Genomic DNA, 27,311 nt, shown 5'->3' with positions numbered 1-27,311 from the left:
TATGTGCTCGAGACGGACGCGCCGTCCCCTCCCAACACGCGTGTGTTATGAATGGCTGGCCGTAGCCGCTGTGGCACAAATACACCCTGGTGGACTCCTGCAGGGCTGTGTGTTTCTCAGGGCAGCGCAGTAATCATTTTTATCCTGCTGATTTCCCAAATAGAAATGGACACGTATGATAAAAATGTCACGGCCACTCCACATGTCAGTGGACTAACAGGATTACATGTCACTTTCTAATGTCTCGCTCTGTTTTCCTTTGCTGTGAATGGCCACATTATTGCACACAGGAACTTTGTGGTAATATATGGTAAGAGACTGGTAGCTGTTTATGGCCTGTGATTATTTAGTTTGAATGAAACCAGTGATTTATGCCCATTTAGCTGAAAAGCCCTGTAAATTCCCCCAGCTGCATTTCCCCTGGATATAGAGTGAGTGGAGTGAAAGTGACAACTGGGTTTGGTGGGGAAATGTACGCTGCGTCCCAGAGTTATATTTAATATACCTGACATGAAAAACATGCCTACCTACTCGCCACCACCCGCAGCACAAAGGAAAGTGCAGCCTGCTGAGCTCGCGTTGAATCGGAGAGTGGGAGTAAATACTGAATTAGGAAAATATGAGCTGTAGTGGCAGACAAACCACCAGCTATTAGAGCATGTTGAGATATGTAGCCGGGCATCTGGTCAGTCAACATTTGAATCATGTGCCATTTTGTTTCATGCTGCACAAACTGGAAGAGAAACAGTCGAGCCCGTCCAGAACGAGAGCTTTGGGTGGAGTTGTGCAGATGCAGCGTGATGTGGATGAGGGTTAGTGGAGCAGCGGCATATTGTCCACATGGATGGCTTGGCTCTGCAAGCCTGATGGAGCCTTGTCCAGCATCTCAATGTCTCCAACACAAATAGCCACATTCATCCACTCCTCTCACACCATTACACCTAAAAGACTCAAAGCCAGCCGATCCATAAATAGAGGCAAATTTGTTTTTCAGTGGCGCTGCGGCCGAACAAAACACCAACAGGGCTGAAGAAACCAGAGGAGTGGCCTCGATATGATGTGTTTCCTGATTTTTGTTATTCAGGAATGTGTTTAGAGGAAAGACGGGCAGGAGAGAAGGAGTGTTTTCTCTGCAGCGTTTACTCCTGTGGATGGTGTGCAGGGTCAGTCGGTCAAAGCGTGGTGAAAGGGCTCCTCTGATTGCATGCCTACTGGCTGACACAATAGAGCCACTAATCTTCTTATTTAGAATCCAGAGGCTGGCCATATCTTAATGAAGCTGTAATGAGCTGTTGAAAATCCCTGAATTGCGGGAGGGATTATTGAATTGAAACAACTCTGGTAATCATAACGTTCGAGTAGCCACTCAGTATTTACTGCCCATTGAGCCACATTTATATCCACTTATTAGGCCGGATCGCTCGAGCTTGTTTTCGTTGTAAACCCGCAGTCTTTTTTTGTTTATTTACTCTTTGCAAAGCCCGGCATTGTGGTTGCATTGCCAACGCATCAAGGTGTGCACGCGCGCTATCTGCGCGCTGATTACGACGTGCTGACAGAAAACCAGAGGAAATAAACAGCAGGGACTGAGAGCAGAAACAGAATTCACCAATGAGCACTTTGCATAAAATTGACTCTGCACTCATTTTGCCGTATTTAGATTCTTACTTCAGCAGCTCGTTTTTTCATCACTTCTTTGAACACTGCAAAGGGATGTGAAATAATGCGAGATTCAAACCTTATAAGCAAACAGAAGGAGCAGAGCAGGAGTTACTTCCCAGCGTTCTGTGTGTCAAAGACAGAGACACTTACTCGAGGTATAGTTTTCTGTTTAGCATTCTTTCACAGAGTAGAAGTGCCACTTCACCATTGAGCATTTGTCAGTTTATGGATGTTGCTGTCATGTCAGCCTTCCCGTACACACAGTGTGCAGCGCAGTGTGTAAATAAAAGAGAACAGGCATAGACATGGGCGACAGGAACACAGCACATACGCAGGAGGCACCCGGCTCATACCTGCAGGGGAAACATCACACCGAGGCAGACTACGCAGACATGAAGCTTTTGATTGCAGCAATTCAGCTTGGGCCCATTTCAGCTGCTTTGTCATTCATTATGAGGATGATTTTTGTCTCCGGATGGCATCGGCTGACCCGCTGTCTCTGCTTGTGTGTTGCTGCAGGTCTCAGCATCCGTGGTGCCCAGGAGGAGGACCCCCCAGACCCCCAGCTCATGCGTTTAGACAACATGCTGCTGGCGGAGGGCGTGGCGGGACCAGAGAAAGGCGGCGGATCCGCGGCCGCCGCAGCTGCAGCCGCGGCCTCGGGCGGGGCGGCCGACAACTCCATCGAACATTCCGACTACAGAGCCAAACTCACCCAGATCAGACAGATCTACCACACGGAGCTGGAGAAGTACGAGCAGGTGAGCAGGAATCGTTCGGGACTCTGCTTGTTGCTTGAAATAAAACCCCTCTTCACCTCCTCCTCTGCTCAACGTCCAAAAAAAGAGAATGACGTAAACTGTGTTGTTTTTCACCATCAAACTGCTTCAAACACCACGTGACCACCTGCTAGCCAAAATATCAGTTTGTCTTCACACGCACGCATTGAGCTGTACTTCATAGCTCGCGTCACTTCTCTGCACGCAGAGCAGCATAATCCCTGCATTAGCCAGGAAATTGCAGAGAATATGCATGACGTGGGAGAGTGTGTTATCAGCTGGGAAAAAAATGGCTGTATTATTCACTGTGTTGTAGCTGATTATAGAGATCCGAAGGAGCACCTTAGTCATCTGTGTTAAATGAAAGTATGATCATCTCCTTCACCTAGCACTTTGAGCCTGCCATTAAACACAGAGGCATTATGGGTGAAAATAGAAGGTGTAACAGTGATGCCTCAGCAAGCCAGTGAGGTAAATTAGACTAATTTACTCGCTGCTCTCTGAGAGAGGAGGTGGGTATGCGGGGGCACACAACACTTCGCCTGGAGTAAATGCATCTTTCTTAAGGGTGTTTCCAGGTTTTAATTATCTAAATGTAAATACTTAACGAATTTTACTCAGAGTAATGAGCTAAAGTGTGCACTACGTAAATGAGTTATTCTAATTAATCATGTATGAACTACTGGTTTAACGAAAAGCTGTTTAAATTCGCTCCGCATTAGGGCCGAGCCAAATTGCAAATCTGCATTTATATTCAAAGATGACTTCACCTATTATGTCATCAAAGTAATACATAAACAGTTCGCTCCGTTGAAGCTTTTGATAAAAAGAGCTCGTGCATAATGAGCTCGTTTCCTGTATGAAAAACATGCACAACTTCAGTATCAGTCAGAGACTTTTTGTGATTTTAAAACGCTCTCTGCTGCGATTGGAGACATTTCCTCACTTTGGCTGCTTTCTGTCGCTCGGCAGGCGTGTAACGAATTCACCACCCATGTGATGAACCTGCTGAGGGAACAGTCTCGCACGCGGCCCATCTCCCCCAAAGAGATCGAGCGCATGGTGGGAATCATCCACCGTAAGTTCAGCTCCATCCAGATGCAACTGAAGCAGAGCACCTGCGAGGCCGTCATGATCCTGCGCTCCAGATTCCTTGATGCCAGGTCAGTGGATCGTGTGTGTGTGTTTGCTATCTAGAAGCTTTCATTGCTTCCGTATGACCCACATAAGCAAATCCAGTGGGCGAGGTCATTTTTAGACTGCGTGCAGGCCTGAAGTTTGTTTCTTCTCCCACTTTTCTGGCACAGCACACAGTGTGAGCTCTGCAGAGATGCATGATTTTAATTGTGTCCATGTTCCATGCATTATCCATTTTCAAGACAATCATGCCCCACACCTGAGAGCAGTTAAGACCAAATGAAACGGGGACCGAGTCATGTGTAATGGATGGAGGGGAGGTCATCAGCAGGTGTTGTGGATTACTCTAATCACTAACAGTGTGGTGCTGTGTGGAGCTCTGCGGAGAGCGGCACAAGTTTGGGCCAAACAAGCCAAGTGGAAGCACATTTGCTGCCCACTGCCTGTGTGAAGCGCGGTAAACAAGGCAAAATAAGCAAATGCTCAACAACATGATAAGTAGTGCCCTTGGGAGGGAAGGGGACCCAGATCTAGTTAGAGTTTGCTTGTTTCTACTGGAGATCCCTGGGGCTGTGGCACTTCAGGAACAATGCTCAACTGTGCATGCCGTGATTTCTATAATGTACCGAGATGCACTCCGACTGGGCTGCGCGCTCCATCACAAAGCCCACCCATCCGCTGCACTAAACTCTACACATTACACGCTTGGACTGGAGATTGGAGACCAACAGACCAAATTAAACATTGTATGTGTTTTGTGACTGTGTTTGTTTGCGTGTGTGTGTGTGTGTGTGTGTGCGCGCTTGTCAGTTTATTGGTTGGAGTCTGGTCTTCTGTGTGTTGACGAGACTCTTGGAGCAGGACACGATATTCTGCTCCTGAGGGCCCTTAGAGCCCATTCCTCATTATTTTCACCATTTATGTGTGAGATTGATTGTGCAATTTGTGCAATCCAAATGGATGAGTTAATGCTGGTCCCACTAATAGGCTTGCTCGGCCTTTCTCTCATTTTGCTCCCCACTCAGGCGGAAAAGGAGAAACTTCAGCAAGCAGGCGACGGAAATTTTGAACGAATATTTCTACTCGCACCTCAGCAACCCGTATCCCAGCGAGGAGGCTAAAGAGGAGCTGGCCAAGAAGTGCAGCATCACAGTTTCCCAGGTGGGTAGTGCTCATCTAACAGTAGCTGGTGGGTAATCAGGGTGGGAAAGGCTAAAGCCTAGAGGGATAGTTACCGTAGGTCACACCACCAAGACACAATGTCCTTAGCTAACCTTGACATTGTGGCTGCCTAATGATGCTTCAGTCAAGGCTGGTCCCAGTCAGTCAGAGCAGGGCCACCGGGAGGGGAGGCCTATATCATCTTGGCCTCAATCAAAGCACTATGCTGTCCTTCCTTAGCCGCCCCAGCGCTGGGTCCCCTGCCATTTCCCCCTCTCATTCCCATCCGCCATGTGTGCTCCCTCTGTTGCCTGGTCAGTCGCTCAGGTCATAAGCTGGGAAGAAAAATGGCATCATCCATTACTTTAAGAAAAGCAGTTAAAGTGCGGCGCTTCAAAACACCGGATGATGCCGGGTATTTATTTGTATGTTTGCTGCTCAAGTGACCTTGCAGGACTCTGCTAATTCACAGTTATATTTCAGAGCTAAAGATGCGACTTTCCCACTTTATATGTAGCATCGCCTCCTTGTTGGGTAAACCTGAAGGCAATATCTCTCACACCTACCCCCACATCCAAAGTATTATTATCCTGTGCTCGCTTTTTTCTGCTATGACTGTGACTACTATCTAGATTTTTTGATACTCTATTGTTCTATGGTTGTCCTCATGAGACACAATATCAGAGAAACATGAATCTATACAATAATCTGCAGTGTCTTTTTCTGTGTGGGGAGGGGGTGTTGAGGGGTATATTGAGTGTAGTCATGAAGAGTCAGATACTGTAAAAGCCCATTCTTTTTTGCCTTCAGGGGGTGGGAAGCACCATCACAGTATCACAGGTATGTCATAACTTCTCCTGATCCACTGTTTTCATTTTTTTGTACCTCCTTTGTTTATGTATGTAACAGCCTCACAGTTTTCACTGCACAGAACCTCCCTCCCTCACACTACTGGATCAATGCTAATGCTATCATGAATTACAGTATTTCAAGCTTGAATTTACATTTTTTACAAGAGTGGATGAGAACTTCAAGCATTTCCATCCCACCTTTAGGGACCACAGACTCTTTTTGATTCATACTTTGAAGCTACACTCATGTTTTCACCATATTCTGTGTGTACAAATGTGTCACATGAATTTTTCCTTTTTGGCTTTTGTTTACCACCTTATTTTTTTTTTTGTTTGTTGTAGAGCGTCGACTAATTGTGTGGTCTTTTGAATCCTCAAACTGCGCTCTGAGTTTATCCACCCCCCCCCCCACACGCCGACCCCGTGAGCGCTGTGTGCTTTGCGGCAGTTAAAGAAATGGCCGGCGACCCTCACAAATGGAGCTCCACTCTGTTTTCTGAGTGCCTGGCAAAACAGGCCGCTGTACGAGCTCCCACGAGAGCGAATCAGTCTGTGCAGAAATTAGAGGGCTTTTAAAAATTCACTTGAGCTCATCTCAGGCCCCATTAGTGGCGTACTCCTCGACAAGCGGAGGCCACGGCAGACGTTCTTATTGACTTATTCTTAGTGCTTTGGCTCATTTTAAGTGAGTAACAAAGTCGGAGGCTCGACATGATGCCGAGCGCGCCCTAAGTGTGTTATCCCTCACTGTGTCCCAGCGAGGGCTCGCCTAAGTAATTTTTCAGACACCCCCAAAATACATTTTGCGGGCTTTGTTGATTGCACAAACAGTTCATTAAGTAAAAACCATCCGTCGTGAACGGTAAGCCAATATGGGTCCGCGGCCTCGCTCGATACATCACCGCTGACGAAACGCCCTGCATCATTTCAGCGGGGATCGTTTGAAATGCAAGTCATGCACAGTCGTCTTCCCTGAGAGCAGAGCCTCCTTACCTCAGGAGAGTCCTGCAGTCCAAATCCAGCTTTTTATTTCTATCAAAACGCCGCGGTGATAACTTTGAAGGAGCAAAAGGAAGAGAAGTCTTGAATGTGTTGGTTATCTGACGATGTGAGTTCGTCTGATGCTGAGTCCTGCTTGTTTGTAGGCAGCAGCTCAGGTACCACGAGCTCTAAAGGCAGGATGCCGTCTGATGCCCTCTGTCACTTTGCATGCGCTCTGCTGGAATCCGGAATGAAGGCATGGGATTGGATGGCTGCGGTTTGTGTCGGGGTTTACCGAGGCTGTATTTGATATAATCTGTGTCAATGGCTGTGTCATTTAAGGCAGACTCCAGCGCAAAGACTCCTCTATATTGCTGACATTTTTCTTCAGAGTGGCACTTTTCAATATTTCAGATCATAGTGAATTTAGAGAAGCCAAGACTTGAGTTCTTATTCATTATTAATGCGGCCTGTATAATTGATGGTATCACAGCTAGTGAGACCACCTTTGTCTTAGTGTTTAAGACTGAGGGCATTGTACCCTCAGATATATTCAGATCATAGACAGATCACGCATTGCCTTGCATTGACTGGCGAGGAGTATTGACCTGAAAGGGGGTGAAATAGTTTGAATTATTAACAACAGCTCCACGGCCTCTCTAGTGGGCAGCACTGAAGGCAACGGTATCGTGTTCTTGCAAGGAGTGTGCATGGTCATTATACAATCGCTGCCTTTGAGGCTGCTGATGTCAGGTAATTCAATCTCACAACCTGGTTCTCACCACACATAGGAGTCAATTGAATGCATGGCCTGCCACAAGATAAAAGGGAATTAGTTCTGTAGATTGGGTTGTGCTCCACACCTTACAGTGCAGTGCATTTGCTCAATATTTAGCTGAACCCGAGAATCACTAAAGCCAGAGTTCAGTGGGCAGGAGAGAAATGTGTGTGCAGGACGCAGAAGGCTGGTGTGAAGTCCAGAGGATTGAATGCCAACACTGCTGAGTCTGTCCAGGCTGTAACACCATGCAGTGGCACAGCACGGTCATAACACACTTCATCATAAAGGACAGGAGTCATGTCATCAAAGTTTGTGTTGCCAACTTGTGAAATAATCCCATTTTAATGTAAAACAGTGGACTTACCGCGGATTCCTGCCGTACTGGTGTGTGCTAAAAAGTAAACTTGTGTTATCTCCCGCTGTCAACTTTCAGGCTTAATGATACAAATGTGTCTTCATGTGCAAATACCACAGCTGACATTTTAATAAATGCAGTTCTGTTAAATCCACTGTTTGCATGAACATTTTGTTAAATTAAACAAACTGGTGGGCTTTAGAGCACATTTTCTGTGATTTCCTGGGGTTTGCAGGCACTTTGCGAGCTGTCGAAAAGAGTGAGAATATTGCATCGTCTTTGGCTCTACAATCTACTATAAGCAGGTTAAGTAAAAAGGATGATGGCCAGGGCTTTCATTGCTTCCAATTAAACCTTGCTTGTTAGTTTAACCTCTAGGTAAACCCATCAAACAATTGATGTCAAGGAAACCCTGCCAACAGTGGGCCTCGCCTGAATGGTCATTAATTTTAATTGCCTAGATATTAAAGATTTAGAGCACAAAGACGTGCAGGATAGAAATGATCTGATGTCCTGCAAATCCAGTCAGTTTTTACGCCACAGCATTGGCGGGCTGCTGGGGATATTAAAATTTAAGCACATGGGTGGAAATTAAATAAAGCGTCATTAGGGGCAGCTGCTCTTTGGCTGGTCCAGCCGTGGGCTGCAGGGCCTGAGAGGGGGGCAGCGGCACAGCGACAAGACACTCTAATTTATAGAACCATTAAAAACAAGCATCATCTCATTATTATTCCACAGTTATTGCAGAGCCAGCACTCGCACATAAGGTTCACCACTCGCACAACTTTTCAGTGTCTGACTGATGTTGGATGTCATCGCTTCAATTCAGCCAAATGAGCATTTCCAAGTGCTCTAAATGTGAATATACCCAGTTTCAGATGTCCATTACGCTCAGTGTTTCCTTGTGGCTCTACGCTTTCATTCCACTTTGGTAAAATATCCCTGTTTTATTTTAACATATCAATTAACACTGACGGCCCGAGAATCTGAGTTTACTGCTTCACGTGTCTGCAGGTCTTCACCCTCCAACTCTTGTTTTTGATAATTACAAACTAAAGTTGAGAATCACTGAGCATGCACACACACACACACACACACACACACACACACACACACACACACACACACACACACAATATCAAAGCACTTACGCACAGCTAACCAGGCCTCAGGCCGACTGTATGAGAGTCTGAGGTGGTGCACGCTTTACTAAAAATTATGACATATGAACATTTAACATGTATGAAAATGTTTTCCATATTTCTGTTGATGTTAAATTTGACGCATATGGCTCACATGGAATAAACAACTCTTGGTTGCATTTGCTGCACTGTCCTGTGATATTTGATCATTTGTATGTATTTACATAAAGTGTCAATCACGTAGACTCACTGATCTGGAATCAGCGAGTATTCTTTGGAGGGTAAAATATGAGCATTCATAAATTTCACTGAGGGATTTGTATCTTTAACAATCAGCCATGATATGAGGGATATATATAATGCGTTGACTTTAGTGTCTGTGCAGCAGGAGCCCCTTGTGTTTTAGTTCCGTCGTCAGGAGACGGATCTGAGAGCGTGTCATGCTCCCATCCATGAGAAGACACAAGTGGCTCCTGATTATGGCTTAATTAGCTTGTGTACCCGGCGGACATTACTGCAGGGGCTGGGAATTGGGTACTTGATGGACCCAAACATGACATCTTGAAACAATCACACTGCTCAGTGCACGGTGCTGTGGCTGCTTGACGTCTGACTCCTCTGCTCCTCCTCCTTCTGCTCTTCCACACAGGTATCCAACTGGTTTGGCAACAAAAGGATCCGGTACAAGAAAAATATCGGCAAGTTTCAGGAAGAGGCCAACCTGTATGCCGCCAAGACTGCTGTAAATGCAGCACACGCTGCAGCCGCTGCAGTGCAGAACAGCCAGGCCAACTCCCCTACCACACCTAACTCCGGTAGGCACTCCTGCATATAGACAAACAAAGATGCGCCCTCCTCAGCCCTGAACCTGCTGCCTACCTGCCTCACTCTCTCATGCACGATCCACACAGGCGAGAGTGACAGGCTCTGCTCCCAGCTTGGGGATCACAGTGTCTCCTGTCTATAAGACAGTTGATGCCAAGCAAACTCATGCATAAAGAGAGCGTTCCTGACTTGTGAACCGAGAACACATGTATTTTTGGCAAAATAAAAAAACACTCAGAAGGATGCCGTGGGATTTGTTTCCCCTTGACTTTCTGTCAACTTGCTGTCATTTGTAATGTAATGGTATGTAGTCGCACTGAGCGGAGCTGCTTTTTTTGCTAAATAAAGTGAGACGTAATTGCTGGGAGCATTTTAACCTACAGTAATAGTATTATATCAAAATGGCATTGTATGCAGCTGATACTGAATGGGAGTCATATAGAAACAGGGAGCCTAACGGGGCATGCTTAGTCCGGTTTGTTGAGTGATGTAATGCTGAGTTTGGACTAGGTTGACCTGCGTCGGGATGTGGTAAGCTTATGAAGTGGTCCCTTTTTCTTGCACCCAGGATTCCAGATGAAAGATGAAGAGTTTCAGCTGGATTCTGCAGAGAGCAAAAACACTCTTTTAACCAACATGTTTACTGGTACTGGTCTTTTCATAAGCTTCTTATTGTCCTTGTCATTTACCATGTGATACCTCCTTGCCAACGTTAGATTGGAAGTAGGTGATGTGGAACAATTGGGAGCTTAGGCGACCAACCGCATATAGAACCGGCCCCCTTGTGTCATGTGATTTTCATTTCATTTGTGTCCACCGCATCCGTGAAACGATCCTCTTGAGTCCCTCTGCATATCGTCCTCTTCTGTTTGTTTCCTCTCCTTCCTTCACCCTTGTAGTTGCTTGCTTTATGGGAGTCTTTCTTCAGTGTATTTTCTGCCTGAGTTGGGTCTGTGTTTGCAGACACGTGTGTGTGTCTGCGTTATTTGTGTGTGTGTGTGTGTGTGTGTGTGTATATGTGTGTGTGTGTGTGTGTGTGTGTGTGTCTGTGCTTTCCCTTTATAGCCTTCTCATGTATTCAGCTACTTACATCCTCCCTTTCCAGGTTCTTCAGGTTCTTTTAACCTCCCAAACTCTGGGGACATGTTCTTGAGCATGCAGAGTCTGAATGGGGATTCTTACCAAGGGGCACAAGTCGGAGCCAATGTACAGTCACAGGTAGGATCAACAATCGGGGACAGTTCCTGACTACCAGTGCAGAGAGCTGTCCTTGTCTTGCCTGTGTACTGAGCCATCCACAGTGCAGTCTGAAGCACAACCAAAAATAGAAAATAAGAAACGCACGCTGCTCTGAAGGCGAGGGCAGTTCAAATTAGCACAGCGAGGCCTCCTGAACCTCCCATTGACTAACGTGTTGACTGACTTTTTCGCTTTGGATGGAATATTTTGGCAACCAAAATATAATCCCACCCCACTACTATCATGCCACAATTTACTGGTTACTATTCCAAACATCTTGAGTAAAGATTTTGCATTGAACGCATTTGGCTTTGACTTGAACTCTTGGGTTGGTATTGGGTTTTTGGTACTGTGTTCTCCCTTTGTTTTCTGTATTCGATATTGTTATCTTCCTGTCTCATCTTGTTATTGTGTGTTGTTGATGTCCTCCATTCTGTAAGTTTAACGCAGCTTCACAACTGGCACACAGCCGCTACCATGCACAAAAAATCTATGCTTATTCATGATTGAGGTAAACAGAAAAGCTAATTTAAAGCAGCCGTAGTGTATTTGTTAGATTATTGTCACTTTTGTTTTTATTCACTGTCCCATAGCCTCTGTAGAAAACGCAGTAGATCTGAGCATGCTCGTAGTGTCAGTATGCCTTTTTTCATTAGACAAGCTTTTAGCTGTGTTACAAATCTGGTTAGTACATTTGCTGTCTCAGGAGTCCCTTTGTGATTTCACACTAGTCAGTATCTGTTGCTTCACCGAGCATGTTTGCAGTTAGTGTTGGCCTGCTTCGAGACACTGAGGTGACCGGCTTGTCCACCTTGTCTGTCCCCTCAGGTGGATACCCTGCGCCATGTTATCAGTCAGACGGCAGGATACAATGATGCTCTCGGGGGAAACACGATGTATAGTCCACATGGCTTGAATGTAAGTAGAGGTTTTATTGGTTGCTCGTGTAGATTGTTGGGGCGAAGGCGGTTTTGGTTACGTTAAATGAAGGTGCGGCACGTTATATCACAGCTAAAGACAGACGCAGCCTTCCTGTTTTAGAGCATGTGCCACTGAGCGTTAGACATATGTTGTCCCTTTGTCACCTGATATGAATAAAAGTTGTATTTAATAAAACACATTACGCAGCAGGGGAATAAAATCTGCAGCTTTACTTTAATAAACGTCCTTTAATACTTTGTTTGAGATGAAAAAAGGCTTTTCGCTGCACGCCATCCGTCGCATTTAGCTGTTTTGAAATGCTTCACAGAATTTTCCAGAGCCTTATCTTCATGATAAAATGTGAACATGTGATCGCCTGCAGCCCTTTCCAGACATGAATTCCATCTTCCTTGATGAGGTTTGATATGGCGCCTTTTTGTAAAGGAGCGCATAATCTGAAGCTATCAGAGTAAAGATTAATTTTGTTGATGAGAGAGGATGAAGAGAGAGGAGAGAGAGAGGAATGCTATCAGACAGCTCTCTCTGTCTGCAGTGTATCAGAACCTCAGCACTTCCTCTCTTTGTATTCTCATGCCTGTTGGGTAAAACGCACGCATATTTAATATTATTTAAAGCTTAAACATCAAAAGTAAGGTATATTCTTCGCAGCAGTTTTACTGGAAATGAAAGAAAAACTGCTTTCTGTGACAAAAATGAGCACATTGGGTGTAAACAAACGGTGGGGGCTGTCGCCAGCGTTCACTGCTTTTGGTGTCATTTTGGCTTTGCTGAAGCCTTGTTGCTATAAGCTCTTTAGACATGTCACCTCCTACCAGGATCAAGTGTTTTTCACTTTCTCACAAGGTTTCTCACTTCCATGTGAGTGCAGACCTGTGCCTACTGGCTCACCAGAGCTCAGCGCGATCCCCCACGAAAACAGCAACTGACGGCACCGAGCGGGCGAATGCGAGCGGAGCAGCGCAGTAATAAAACCGTTTGAATGAGTCAAATTGTGGCGCAGCTCCTGTTTTGTTGTAGCAACAACCCTGAAAGTGCCTTATAGATACATTAGCATAGACTAACCTTTAGCTCTGTTGCTGGTGACGTCGGAGGATCCTGTAAAGGCTAGGTCGTGCCTGGAGCAAAGCAGAGTCGGGCTGGCTAAGACTGGCTCTCTGGGAGAGGCCTGCCCTGTCACTTCCACTCAGCTCTCCCCACCTCACCCGGCCCGAGCCCTCCCTCTTCTTGACTGACAGGAGAATATGTAGCGACAAGCTGTCGGCCGCTGCTGAAATCTGCTTAGACACTGATTTCAGGGACTGCTCCCATTGGTCGGGACACGAGACAAATTTGTTTCCAAGAGTCTCTTTGCTGATGCTACTGTAATGCAGAGAATGCTGGACTAATCACAGAGCATCAGTGTGTGTCAAACGGCGTAATATCAGCCGACACGAGCAGAGAATCCGAGTCTCATTTCCATATTCGGAGTGTTATGTTACATTTTGGGAATGCACCACGCTCGTGTTGCACAGAACGTGTTTGTAATCTCAGCCTTTCCCATGTGTGTCCCAGGCTAATGGGGGATGGCAAGATGCAACGACTCCGTCTTCTGTGATATCTCCGACAGAGGGACCAGGAAGCGTGCACTCCGATACCTCGAATTGATCCGCTATTAATGCATCTTCGCCTCAAACTGGGCATGGACTCCTTCGACCGGCTGGCCAGCAGCAGAGGACACTCAAAAACGTCTCACAGCAGATTGGTTTTCCCGTACCTTCAAATTTCCCGTGACCACGCCACACGCAAAGCGACATCCTCCGTCATTCTCGGCCAGTGTTTCCTGATCGTTCCGTGTTTTCTTTCCGTCTTCATGGCTCGACTTCAGCCGCCACGCTCTTATTTGTTTGTCGTAGGGGTAAGCACACACACGTCCGAACAGAAAACAGCCCTCCCACGTAAAACTTTCAGGATCTGACCTTAAAATACTGGATGACACTCGTTTCTTTGACCACATTTTAAACGGCCATTTGTTTGATTCTTGATTTAATTACTACTTTCCATTTTGATAATTGAGTTCTCTTTCAGTTCATACGACACATAGATTAAAGCAGCTGTTTCTTTGACTGTAATGTGCTCACAATCTTGTCCAGCAGCTCAACAATGCTACCGTTGACAGCTCAATGGCAGCTTTGTAGTTACTTTCAAGATTTATTTTTGCCTTACAGCCGTATACATTAGCAGGAGGAAACGACTCCTCAAACTCTGGAACATAAAGAAGTGTAATTGATTGCTTGACTATAACATGACACCACGTCCATATTTTATAATTTGATGTTTAGTATGTACATATGTAAACATTTTTTTTTTTTTGTACTGCTTATCAACAAATCCCCCACAGTAGATCATTCCTTCATGGCACACAGGAGTGGGCCCCCGTTACACAGGAAAAGTTGTACATAATATAGCTTAAGAGTAATTATACATCCCACCAATCAATACGCAGCTTTATTACCTCATTGAGATTCATACAAACCAATAATTTCCAACATTTCTGTAGCTTAGAGTGCTCACTTACTACCTCTAAACAATATCACCACCATCGTTTCTTTGCCCTTATTTAATGTTTTTCTGTAGTTATTTCGACTTCATCTTGTAACACTGTAAACTCTCCATTCTCTATGTAATCTAATGTATATTTTAATCTTTTAATAAAATGCTGTTGCTGTACCGCAACTGAAAATGACAAAAATAAAAAAATGAAAATGATAACAATATTAATACCACGACAAGCGGCCGGGGTGGGGTGGGGGGGTGGGGGGTGAAGTTGTTGGTCTGTGGCTTTTACGACGGGGTGCGACGAACATTGTTGATAAATTAACACCAAACAGTAAAACTGTTGTAAATACTGAAAAGAAAAAAAAAAAGGAAAAAAAAACATTTTGAATGTTGCTCATCTTGTTACTAAATCATGCAAAAAAAGAAAAGGAAAAAAATGACTATAAAAACTGTAATGCATAGAGGTTTCAGTATTCAGAACTGTACATTTTCAGCTCTGTTCAACAGGGTTCAACACTTGTTTTCTCTTTTTTCTATTGTATGTGATTCTGAAACTGAAAAGTCATGACAAATGATTTGTGGCAGTGATTCTAATGTATTAAAGATGTTTAGTGTTTCTTTCTAACCAGACTACACCCTGGACTGAAAAGTCTTCCTTGTGGTAGTTGTGTGATTTCAAACATGAATAAACCTTTTGCTTTCATGACAGCAAGTCGTGCTTTCTTTCGAGGGGAGGTCCTCCGCCTTCCTCCGTCACACATCTGCTGCCTCCTGTGACTCCCATCTCCTCTCACCTTGGTGTATTGTCAGGTTTTTAAGCAGCCCTCATTCACAGAGCTTCGCCCTTGCTCGTGATGTAAATCGTCACTCGTCACTTGCGCGCAGCCGTTCTGCACACGTCGGCTCTGTGGAGGACCCTCGCTCCGGCTCCGCGTGGTGGGTAGAAGAAGACTTAACCTGGTTTGCAGCTTCTGTGGGGCTGACATGGTTAGTGCAATTAACTGAAATGTCAGCCACGTCTAATTCAGGCTGTTTTGTGTGTCTGCTGTGGAAAGGCTGCCTTAATGGATCATTGGTTACCAATTCCACATGGAGATTGACATCCATTTATCCTCATTTTCTCAGCAGACTTCTTCACCCTCGTCTTCCTCCTGTGCTTGCGTCCAGCGTTTGTGTCTCTCAGTCATGGACGCTCCTGGATTTTTGACAGTGTCCCCGCTCCTGAGGTGGAGCTAATGTGCGACTTTGCCGCGTGTGCACGCTCGTTTGGTGTTTGCTTTGATTTCCACGCAGACAGGAGAAAGACAAAAGAGATGTAACAGCATATCTCCAGTTTAATTCAAGCGCAGAGCACAGACGGTTTCCCGGGAGAGCATATTTGTCCACTCAACCAGTGCAGAACTTATTGAACACCTTTCTCTGGAAATCACATCTTTATCCTGATATCACACACCCATGACACAGATTTCCAAATGCTTGAGGGAGATTTTTAAACATTTAGTGGGAGTTTTTTCTCAGACAAAGCTGCTTAAGACCATTTTTCCTAAAGAAATGGAGTGTGCACGTGCAGGAGTTATGGAAGTCTACATCTATTTGCTCATTCATCCTTTACAAATACATACGTTTTCTTCCTCAGGACTTCAGCTATTGGATTTTAAGTACTGCACTCAGCAAAACTGGCCTCAGAACCTTTTACATAAAGAAGTTACATTTTCTGAGATTATGCCTATTAGAGATTTTTCCAAGGTTCATTAAAGACGACATTTTCTAAGTAAAATTCACCATGAAAAGCATGCATCATTAAATATGGAAATCCAGAGTTATATTAGCAATATGCACATAGCCAGTGCCAATTAAATTAGAGAAAGATATCATTTATATTATTAAGGTAGAGTTCATATTAGATTAAGTACAAAATGTAATTTTTTCACGGTTTGATTTATAGCTCATAGAGCGTTGTTCACGGACCCATGTTACTCTGGATTTCAACAGAGAGATTGTTTATATTAAAATGTAAAACGCTGTAATTTCATCACACCACTGCTAAATTGAATTGTTTGGAGCTTCAAACAGAAATCCATGAGCACATATCTATTTTTCACTCTTAACTGTGGCTCTGTGCACAGCAGTGTGCACGCCGAGCCTTAACGCAGAGCGCTGCAACTAGTTTGTTCTTCACTTTACATTTGATTTGGATGATTCCTGCTTTCTGAAAGCTTTACGGACGTGACCGGAGAATAAAATATGTTAGTTCGAGTCCAAATATGCAACATGTTGCAGCTTTGATCCTTGATCAAAGGTCAGGATATGAGGAAACTCTCATAGATCTTAATTCATCAGTTGTGTTCCAGAAATCAGGTTATTGTGAGATCAGATATCAGTTCATTTACAGCAGCTGATAAATTCAGTGTACTTTCCCAAATCGGCTAACATGATGACAAGTCCACGAGCAAAACAGGTAAAGCTCGTGACTTTAAAACACAGACACGAATCACACCTGAAGATCTGAAGACAGAGAAGCTCATTTAGTTACAGTCAAATGCGACTGTGCAGGTTTCATTTCAGCGTAATCAAGTGTTTGGCTTTTATTCTCCCTGTTTAGCATTTATAAACACAATTTATACCTTTAATGAATGCTTAATAACACACTGTGATGGAGTTGTAAGTATATATAGATCATTTAATTATATCTTCTCCTGAGACTCCCTGTATATTGTCACAGCTGTGTTTATCTGTTCATACACCAGCCTCCACTTCCTGTACGGGTGCCCACAGGAGGACTTCTGCCTCTGACACACATTAATAAACATGTATATGTGTTTACAACTAGACCTTCTATTAAGTGGTTATACACTCCTTATATAAACATGACAGTGCTTTATTCATCACTGCCAGTGACATGACAGTGGAAGTGACTTAAATAAACCCTTAACTCTTCATTTTCTTAACCTTATTCAGCCTATAGAGCATTTGAATAGGAGTTAATGGTGAACATGCTACAGTGAAAATGTGCTGCTGGTCCAGAATCATAGATTTTATTTAAAGTCTAAATAATTCACTTTATTTGAGTGATGTGCTTTGTGAGGTTTTACACAAACACGCAGGACGATTTCAGACTAAAAAATCTGCCATTTGCCTTCATTTCAGCGTTAACACATCTGGGTAACTTTCTATTTCACGTCTCCTGGAATATCAGCCCTGGATAATGATTTTGCTTTGTTAGAGCTCGCTTCATGAGATGCTCATAAAGCCGGAGACACGAGCCTGAGAGCAGCGTACAGGAGTTTGATTTACGGAGCAGGACCATAATGGACCAGAGACTTCCTGCACTGATCTCTTCAGCAGCACCGACTTCTATTAAGAGATGAGTCCTGAGTGGCCTTTGAGCTTAAAACAGTGGAGTTAATTAACATTTGATCCTAGCTCTCCTTACATCTTTAGAAGTTCATTTTCAATTTCATTTCAGCCCATTCACCCATTTTGGCGCGTGAAGATTGCTTTCCGATCACACGAGGCCTCATCTCTGAACCGATGGGGGCTTATCAGAGTTTGTTGGGCAAAAGCAGGCGTGTGAAGGCTTGTGACAGGAGACAGATGTTTGCCTTACCTCTTAGCAGACGCATGTCAGCAAGCAAGGGCTGCCTTTGTGCTGCTCAAATATACTGACACCCAGTCAAAAAAGAAAAAAAGAAAAGAGCGGAGAAACAGAACCTGTGTCTGTCTCTGCTTCCTTTGTCGCTCCGTCTCACACTTACAGGCATCTCACAATAAAATTTTCATCACGTCACCTAATCAATCAGCTGCACTTATTTGAGGTTTGGACTTTTCTAATTTGGCTTCATTACCGAGCGGCCAGCATTTACTGAAGTGCACAACTTAGAAAGCAGGTGGGAGTCAGCGAGGCAGATGATAGATGTAACCTACGGAGCGCCGCTTCATGTAAAGCCACCAAAGGTTCAAGTGCCGTAATCTAAAACTGATTATGGTGACAGCTCTTAAATTCATTTGATCTATAGAGGAGCAGCATCTGCTTTTGATTAAAATTTGTCCTTCATGGTCTCGTTCGTGGTTAGTCTTGACTGCTTTTAAGAAAATCTGCCTCATTTCTGCAAATAAACAAAGGATGGAGGGTTTGTTTTAGAGGCAGGGATGTCGTCCATCGACACAAACACTCCGCAGGTCTGGACAGGTGCATGTTACACCTGAAGCACCTGAACATGTGCACCTTCCACAGCTGAACAATGTGTGCCAGTGATTTTTATAAACACCAATAAATGGAAATGAATCACAATAATCATCCACAGACTTTGCATTAAAATCCTGTTATTATTTTAACTGTTTGTTTGTCTGTTTCAGAACGAACTTCCATGTTTGAGACATTAACCAGGACTAAGTGTGTGCACCAGGTGAACACACACTCTACAGTGTTTTCTAAAGAAAAGTCAAGGGCAGCATTTCTGTTGTGAATTTCCTGATATCGGTGAATAGTATGTAAGAGCATGAGTTGGCAGGGCATGGCCATGGGCAATTGTATAACTGTTAGTGCTGATGGAAAAATTTGATTCAATTGGCAGAGCGCTGTAAAATGAGGGTGCACCCTAAACTTGTGCCTGGGCATGAAAAATGGTCCTGAGACGACAAAAGAATGGGACACACAGATATCTGAGCGGTGAGGGAGCTTTTACTGGAAGAAAATCTGTGAATTTGGCTGCTGCTGTCTTCATTCCTGGGGACGTTTTGTCCTCCTGCATGACTTCTACAGGATATGTCAGGACAAATATTCCAATACTTCTAAAATAATACTTTAACTCTTGGCACGTTGGCTCAAAGATCTAAAGTATAATATGTAAATTCAGTGTTCAAATACCATCCAGGATTTTGTCTCATGTCTCCTCCGTCTCTCCCGGAGTGTCTCATCTCTGTCTCCCTGTCTTTCCTTGGATATATATCCTGACACCCCTAAACAAACGATCCTGTTGTCAACTTCTGGAAAAAAGATAAAGCAGCTGAACCAATTTGTTATCCAAGATTAGGCAAGTGGGTCATTGAATCAGTGCACCAGACAACAGACCAAATTCATTTACAAGCTTTAAAAAAGGTATAAAGTGACAGGTCTACCTTAAGTGACAACACGGTTGTGACTATAAAGCCTCTGATGTTTTTTTTTCCAAAACATAAAATGGCTCGTTAAATATCCTTTGCTGCATTTTCTCATGCTGGAGGTGGCGTGATTCAAAGACAGATGACACCATGCTGGGAAAGATTATCAAAAGCTTCTGCAAGCATTCAGAGCGGCTTCTCTGAAGGAGCTCTGCAGTCAGACTTGAGTTTGGTGACCTGGATGAACCTCATTGTCCACCCTCATCACTGTTAGCTGCTGCAGCACAGGAGGCGCTCCAGCTTCAAGTTTACAGAGAGGTCGGAGCAGCGGTCAGAGGACCGACGCTGCAGCGAACGCATCGTCTCAGCTTCTGTCCAGAACAGATGCAGACCACTGCTCACAGTGCGTCCTTCTTCTTCTCCTGCGTCGCTTTGTCTTTGTGCTGCAGCGTGTCAGCTGTGGAGGCATCATCAGATCATGACGACTGTCACTTCCGTTTAGTGTAACGAGGCAGACGGCGAGAAATGAGTGTTTAGAAGCTGCACGTCCGTCCTGCTTCAGTTCAGAACTCACTGTGTGTTCAGACCATTGACGGGATGTAAAGACGGATGACGGGACACCTCTGCACAGGTGAAGCTAAAACTCGCTGATCGCCCCCTGGTGGCTGGCTGCAGGTCGTAATCCTCCATGTTAGCGTATGGGAAGAAACCCAGTATTTATTGGACTCATTTTTGAGATCTGTCTCTTAGCAACACAACACATTTCATTCAAAGACGTTCACAATATTCAATATTATACAATATTCTCTAAGTTTGTAGTATACTAATTTGAATCTAGCGTGGTTTTGTTTTGACATCCGTCAACAGGACGTTCACCTCCAACGCCTCCGACTGCGCCCACTCAGGAGACATCAGGTGTGTCTCACAGTGATGGCAGCATGTTTAGCATCATGACATCACTTCCAGATGTTTCACCTGTGTTTATGCTAAGCTAAGCTAACCTTCTGCTGGCTGTAGTTTCGTATTCACGGCACAGATTTTGCAGCGGCATCGATCTTCTCATTTCACGAAATATTTTACTGTCATGACACACTGAGACTCATTTCATCAGGATAAATCTGAGCTCACATCAGTGAAAATATCATGAAACAGAAAATTACTGAAATATGTCCAAACCTGAAATCCACCACCCAGCTGCTTTGATTCTGGTAATTATGTGAAATAACTACTTTTTGCAGCACATTTCCCTCCTACATGCAGCAGTGCAGTGTGGCTATAGGCTACATTGTGTAATGGGAAGTCATTAGCTTCTGGTCTGATGCAGTTTGTTCTCAGTCCCTCGCTGCTACATTTATATTTCATATCTTATGTTTCACACTGTATTAACAGCTGTGGCTTGTTTTTGCCATCTGCAGACAATTACTTTAGTTTACTTGGCTTTGTAATAATAACATGTTTTCTTCTTGCAACTCTCTCAATAGACAACATACTGCAAATTCTTGACAGGTGCTGAGGCATTTGCTCGGGAGACATGGTGAGGAGGATTATTACTGCATTATTTAGTTCTCCTGAAATAAACAAACACATTCCCTTCCTGGCATCATGTGCGACTAGCAAGTCAGCATTGTGTTGTGTTGCATCGCTCCAGCTCAGAGCAGCCAATTATAATTTACGTCGACTACCAGGAACCTCGGTGCCCCTTTTCACTACCAACAAGACCCACTTAGTGTCGAATATTTCCCTCCCATACCCTCTCATTTGCTCGGTATCTCCTCCTTTTATGACCTTTTTACATTCACCTTGCCTTGTTTCACCTACTTGCGATCACCACAGTGGCTCAGGTTCCGCTCCACAGTCTAGTTTCAGTATAATAACTTGACACTTCACATTGCATTAGTCTTAGTCCCGACAACAAGGTTATGTGACCTATAGTGTCAGAGAGCATACACCATACTTGCCTGGAGTAGCTATTTATCAAGACAGCTTTGGGCCACCTATGATTCAGAGCAGAACAAATACAGATGTGAGGCGGTTATACCGAGGACGTATTTGTCCAGCAAGCAGAGTTTTAGCTAGCAAACGCCATCAAGCTGTTTGCTCTCACAGGGACTCGAACGGGACATTTAATCCCTTACAAGACGCCAGGATTCATGTTATTACTAGTTAACATAATAAAAGCATGAATATCACTCAGTGTGTGTGAACTACGGAGGCTAAAGAGAAAATGTTCTATTCAGCTGCTTCATGAATGTAAAGGTTTTTATTCTCAACTATTGATTAAGAACAAGAAGCATCAGAGAGGCTGCAGCTCAGTGTTGACGGGCATGCAGCCGCTGGACGGGGGCTCAGGGCTGCAGAGAAGGAGGCCGGCTCTGAACCCCGAGGAAGTCATTAGGAGACCAGCGACCTCACTGGCGCAGCGCTCAAAAAAGCTGCCCACTGGCATGATGTCATATTTTACATGCCATCAGTCATTCGACCACCCCCGGCCATCAAACCTGACGAGCATACAGATATTGACCACTTGACATCACGGGGAAGAAAGAGCTCGTGCTTATGTGGACGTTCGGCTTTTATCACAGCAGATTACTTTTGGGCTTTTTGTCACTTTAATCCAGTGATGTGCAAAAATCAAGCCCTGGGCAGCTTCCTCCAACACACTCCCTCCTGCACATGTGGCCCTCGTAACAGTCTCGCACATTATGAGTGAAGTTACAGGCCAACAGATTTTAAAGTCGCAGTTTTATTGTCTGTATTCATGCAGAGACGAAGACTCTGGACGTTGACCCTGTGCTGGCTTTGGGTTTACAAAATGTATTTATGCATTTAACCCTCACCGTGCTGCTCTTCTTCTCAGTACACCACATGTGATCAGACGTGTGAGGCACTTATATTTTTAAAAACACGTTTTTTCAGAGGGCATCAGCCACAGTGATAATTACAGGATAATTAAATTTCCCCTTATTCTGCTGCTTTATAATTGTGTCTCTGCATATTTCCAATCATCTTGAGATCTAGATGTAGGTGTGACAGGCAGGTAAGTTCATTAAAGGGGAGCATCATGGGAAGTGTAGGTTACATCAGGTTTGTGCTTGAATTGCACTGTGGGTGATATTTGGTTTTAAAGGCAACATGTTTGGGAAAAAATATGCTTAAATGGGATTCGACCATGTAGAGATGAACCACTGACGCTGAAACACAACGTGAACATACGGTTGCAACAATACATATTTTCTTCCATATAATCGAATCATAAACATAAAATCTACATGAACTGTGCACACAGAGTCACGTTTTATTTGTGTGCTTTAGCGTTTCCCTGCGCACTGGTCAGAGCAGTAGGTGAAACTGGATTTCCAGCTGCAGACAGCAGCTGCATGTTGTTAACAGCGGTGCATAACAAACCCGCAGATCTTTGATTAACTGACGCTGCCTTATCACGATTAAACCAAAGAACAATCAGGTAGCAGCATTCAAACAACACGGTGCGCATTCACATTCATCAACATCCCCTGAGACGTCTCACATGCCTCTGCATTAAGCTTTCAGAGCGGCCTGAGAAGCCAGTGGAAGCAGAGTGGCCACTATGTTGATCTGTCCTACAATCTGCACCACTGTGCTGCATAATTTATTTTATTGCACGAGAAGTAAACCCCTATCACTCTTCCACACAATCGCAGCCTTAGTAAATGTGTTTATCTTGTTTATTCCTCTCTCTCTCTGGGTCTCTGGGGCCTGTGTGGCCCCTGTCTGCTTCCTGGTGGTGTCTGGGAGCCCAGGTCTATGAGGCACCAGGATCATTTTCCCTCTGTAGCTGTTGTCACTAGCATGGACCCAACTAATTCATCTTGCTAATGGCAGGTGAGTCAGTTGAGCGCAATAATTGTGATTTCCGCTTTTTTTCCTCCTCTCTTTTTTTGCGGCTGTAGCTCCTTGATCTAATAACCAGCTTTAAAAGACGACAGCTCCGCCCGCCGTCAACATGTCCGCGCTCTGTTTTACCAAGATAAGCAAATTCAACTCAATATTTTCAGCTGAAAAATCAAAGATGCAAAGTTCAGTGTTTTGAAACGCCGCACTCATCTAGCTGATTAACTGTAAAGACTTTTATTCTAAACTGAAACACACATTTTGTTAAAAAATAAAAAGAGAGTTGTACCAAATTAGGTTTGGATTTTAGGTAATTTAAGCCCTTGAGTGGCACTTAGATTGTGTCTGCTCTACAGAACCAACCGCTGGTCATAAAGTGAATTTCATCAGAGTGGATATAATGAAGTCTATGCTTTTTAAAGAGTTAACAGTTTTTTTTTTTTTTTCCTCAGAGTTACCAGAATGAAGTCAGCAGTCAGTTGGAGTCACTGGGGCATGAATCTCCAGAGAGCGGTGGACATGGAATGAGCTCGGGCTGATTTCAGTCAGGAGGAAGGTCGTCACCACACAAATGAAAAACATGAGAAGTGGTTCAAGGTCTAATCAAGTCCTCAGACTGCGCTCACTGGGAGCAATTAAGTGCCTCCCTCTCCCTCAGCATAGGTAACCAGATCCTCCTATTGACATTCTCAATAAAAGGTCATTTACTGTATGGATAAAATGATCAGCCTCCATTGCCTGGGAACCTTATAGCATAAAATGAACTTGAAAATCGTGGTCACAGCTACGACCAAAAATAGCACGTTATTTACAAAACTGACAAGGACGTGAAATCGATGAAATGATCCACATAAAAGAACAAGAGGACTACATCTAATACAATAAATGCTTGTGCTGTGTGTTTGGAATCTACATGCAGGATCTTCACTGCATGAATTTCAAGAGCTTGGCACAGAGTCCAACCCAACCGCAGGAATTCATTACCATCATTGCTAGTCTGACACAAATTAAGTCCTGGTACTTTCTGCCTTGCCTCTCAGACCACAATACTTCATCATAAGTCATCCTTAATTTGTATGGTTGTCGCAGGCACTTGTTGTCAAGTCAGTTAGCTCGCAGCTCCCTTTGTCAAAGCCTGTCAGGACTGCACAGACTGGCAGCGAGAGAGACGAGGTTTTCACACTCTGATCCCACCTAGAATGCCTAAAAAACTCTTGTTTGCCTCTGAGCCAAAATATAAAATATAGTCCTTGAAAGTGCTTGTTGCGCTGTCTGCCTTCATAAACACAGGAAGTGTGAAGTCATAGGGGGAGGACTGTATATGATACCACTATAGACAGAAATCTACACAGTCCAAACTGTAAGACGATACAGTTCGCCTTTAAAACCCTATTCCAAATCAGGATTTTCCTCGTGGTGAGAGCATGTTTCCGATCTCCATTTCTCACCCCCAGGAGGAATCAACCTGTCTCTGTTTCTTCTCCGAGCATCTGGCTTTTACAGCACATCCCTAAATGAAATGCAACTCCGATGCTTACCGAGTAAAACTGAATCAGGGGTGAAAATGCTAAATGTTACTATCAGGGCTGACAGAAGTAAAGGTTTCAGCCACAGGAAGACACAGATTTAGGTGTGGCTAATGAGTCGGACTCTCTCCTCCTTTTGCCAGGGTAATAACGAGCAGCTATAAAGCTCACTGTCTCGGTCATCTTTAACACTGAGAAACATATCATGGCCTTTCTTGTGAGCAGCTCTTGAGGGTTAACAGCGTTCAGCGTGCATGACGGAAATCCTCGTCTGCATTCTGACCAAAGAACACACTTAACATTCACAGAAGAGTCCTATGGAATCTAAAAATACAGGACAACATTGAGATGAAACAAAAATAGCGGCAGAGATGAAAAATTAAAATGTCTGATAGCAGGGGAGTCAGCTGTCATTTCACTTGAAATTCTTTTGCTGCCACCCCACCATCTCTGGTAATTACCTCCACAGCAATACACGTATTCCCCTGGGCTCTTCACCAAAAAGCAATAAACATTGTATCACACTGACTCACCAATTGGTAAACAACTGGAAAAGAAACGAGAATACATGTAACCAATTAAACAGAAAAGCCATTTGCACTGATGGGTAAAACTTTAAATTTCAGAATCAGAAACGGTTTACTGCCAAGTATCAGCGTACGGGGAATTTTCCCCAGTGTCAGAATAAACAGAGTCAGACAAATGAAAACAAGTGCTGTGAAAGCCAAGAGTCAAAAATATAGAATAGAAACAGAAATTCATTTTTTCTAAAATGCAGAGCTGACTGAAGAGGATGGAAGGTGCAAAATATTGACTGAAGAATATAAGAAAAATAGAAAAAATATACATATTTTATTCTATTTCTGACCTCAAGACACCATAAAAACACACTTCTTCATTCTCATATTGCAAAATATTATATACTAATGAAAACAGCTTCAATAGCAGCTTATGAGTTTATGATACTACAGATGAGGCTACCATGAGCTATGCCGGTTAGCTTAGCTTAGCTTAGCTTAGCTTAGCAGACTGGAAAAGGCTAGCCTGGCTCTGTGTGCAGGTAAAAAATTCACCTCCCAGCGATCATATGAGACTGTAAAACCATGACTTGTTGTTTTTCCACATTGGTTTTAGTATTAATTAAACAAAAAGATATAAATATGTTAATTAGTGCGCCACAGAGGGCCTTGTCGTTAGCTTCAGACAGAGCCAGGTTAGCTGCTTCCTGTTATAACTGATCTTTGTGCTAAGCTAAGCTAAGCTAGCTGCTGGCTGTCGCCTCAGACACATGAACAGTGGTATCAGTCTTCTCATCTAAATCCAGATATGAATAACATCTGCATTTTGTATCCGTTATTCCTTCAGAACTCTGCAGTTTATTCTCAGTTTAGGCTGTTTCTTCTCCTACGATGACTTCATCCTCTTTCAGCAACACATTAGAAATAGTCTGAACTTTACTTATCAGGCATGTAACCAAATCTCAAACCTGCAGCGGATAATTGCCGTGTTCTCTGTAAAGAGATTGCCCAACCTCTAGTTTTAGATGATTCAGTTTCTTCACTTTATGGCTGCTGTTTTGTCTTAGATTCAGGTAATTTAATACAGAGGCAATAGAAAAAAACATGAAATTCATTTTTTACAGAGCATTACACATTTTGGCACTCTGACTCTATTGCAATGTGCAAAATCTCATGAAGCATTTATTACATTACAGAGGAAATTGTTTCCAGAGCAGTACAACAAATTCAATGTTGCGTGCATCTGCCTTCACTTGTTGAATTATTGTTTTATGTTATTTGGAAACAGTTCATCATTTGCTTATTTTTACAGCGTTCACCTGCACGCACGCACGCTTTATTTTACCAATTAGAAATGCAGCCATGTGGAATGAGAGCCTGGAAGGTGGCGGCGCCTAAATGGCCGATTTCCTTCATTGTTTTCTGTCATTTGAAAACGCGAGCAGCAGCGCAGCAGGCAGTGTTGGGACTAATACAGAGAATATTGTGTACTTTTGGTCTGCAGTGGATTTGGTTCAGCTTCAACACGCACCACGCCACGCTCTGGCCGCGTTTCCTGTGGTACCACTGTAGCAGAGGAATAAATGCCAAGTAGTCTGTTTCCCAGTTAGCACCCTTGTGTCCCTCACACTCAGTTTAATCAACATTTAAAAGCCTGATGATTGCGTGCGGGGTGCAGAGGAAGGTCATGATGGAGTCATGAGGGCCGTTTTTGTAATTGAACTCTTTGAGAACAGGGCGTTCAGTAAATGTTAGCCTTTACAAAACATGTCCTTACATATCTTATATTAATTTTGTTTTTGTAATACATACATAAATGTTGTGATTTTAAGGGGAATCTGGTCTCTTGGTCTGGGAGCAGTGATTCTCTGGAGTTTCCCCTGCAAACCTCACACTGATAATCAGAT

At 43.8% G+C, this 27,311-nt stretch overlaps 1 protein-coding gene across 9 annotated transcripts in view; it reads left to right on the top strand.

Moving 5' to 3' along the window:
* The window catches only part of pbx3b (pre-B-cell leukemia homeobox 3b), a 56,917-nt gene extending 41,819 nt beyond the window's left edge, over window positions 1–15,098 (top strand). For 2 of the 9 annotated variants that reach the window (XM_076730505.1, XM_076730504.1), the window contains exons 3-11: window positions 2,182–2,423; window positions 3,414–3,604; window positions 4,604–4,739; window positions 5,550–5,579; window positions 9,499–9,664; window positions 10,243–10,320; window positions 10,780–10,892; window positions 11,742–11,831; window positions 13,407–15,098. In XM_076730505.1, the coding sequence (XP_076586620.1) occupies window positions 2,182–2,423; window positions 3,414–3,604; window positions 4,604–4,739; window positions 5,550–5,579; window positions 9,499–9,664; window positions 10,243–10,320; window positions 10,780–10,892; window positions 11,742–11,831; window positions 13,407–13,499 (1,139 nt within the window). In that variant the 3' untranslated portion in view covers window positions 13,500–15,098. The remainder of the gene's footprint in view (window positions 1–2,181; window positions 2,424–3,413; window positions 3,605–4,603; window positions 4,740–5,549; window positions 5,580–9,498; window positions 9,665–10,242; window positions 10,321–10,779; window positions 10,893–11,741; window positions 11,832–13,406) is intronic. The other 7 variants (XM_076730508.1, XM_076730506.1, XM_076730510.1 and 4 more) reach the window with 4 other exon arrangements.
* The last annotated feature ends 12,213 nt before the right edge of the window (window positions 15,099–27,311 follow it).

Source organism: Chaetodon auriga, chromosome 5, assembly GCF_051107435.1.
Source record: "Chaetodon auriga isolate fChaAug3 chromosome 5, fChaAug3.hap1, whole genome shotgun sequence".
Taxonomy (NCBI): domain Eukaryota; kingdom Metazoa; phylum Chordata; class Actinopteri; order Chaetodontiformes; family Chaetodontidae; genus Chaetodon; species Chaetodon auriga.
This window is presented reverse-complemented; position numbering and strand designations above follow the sequence as displayed.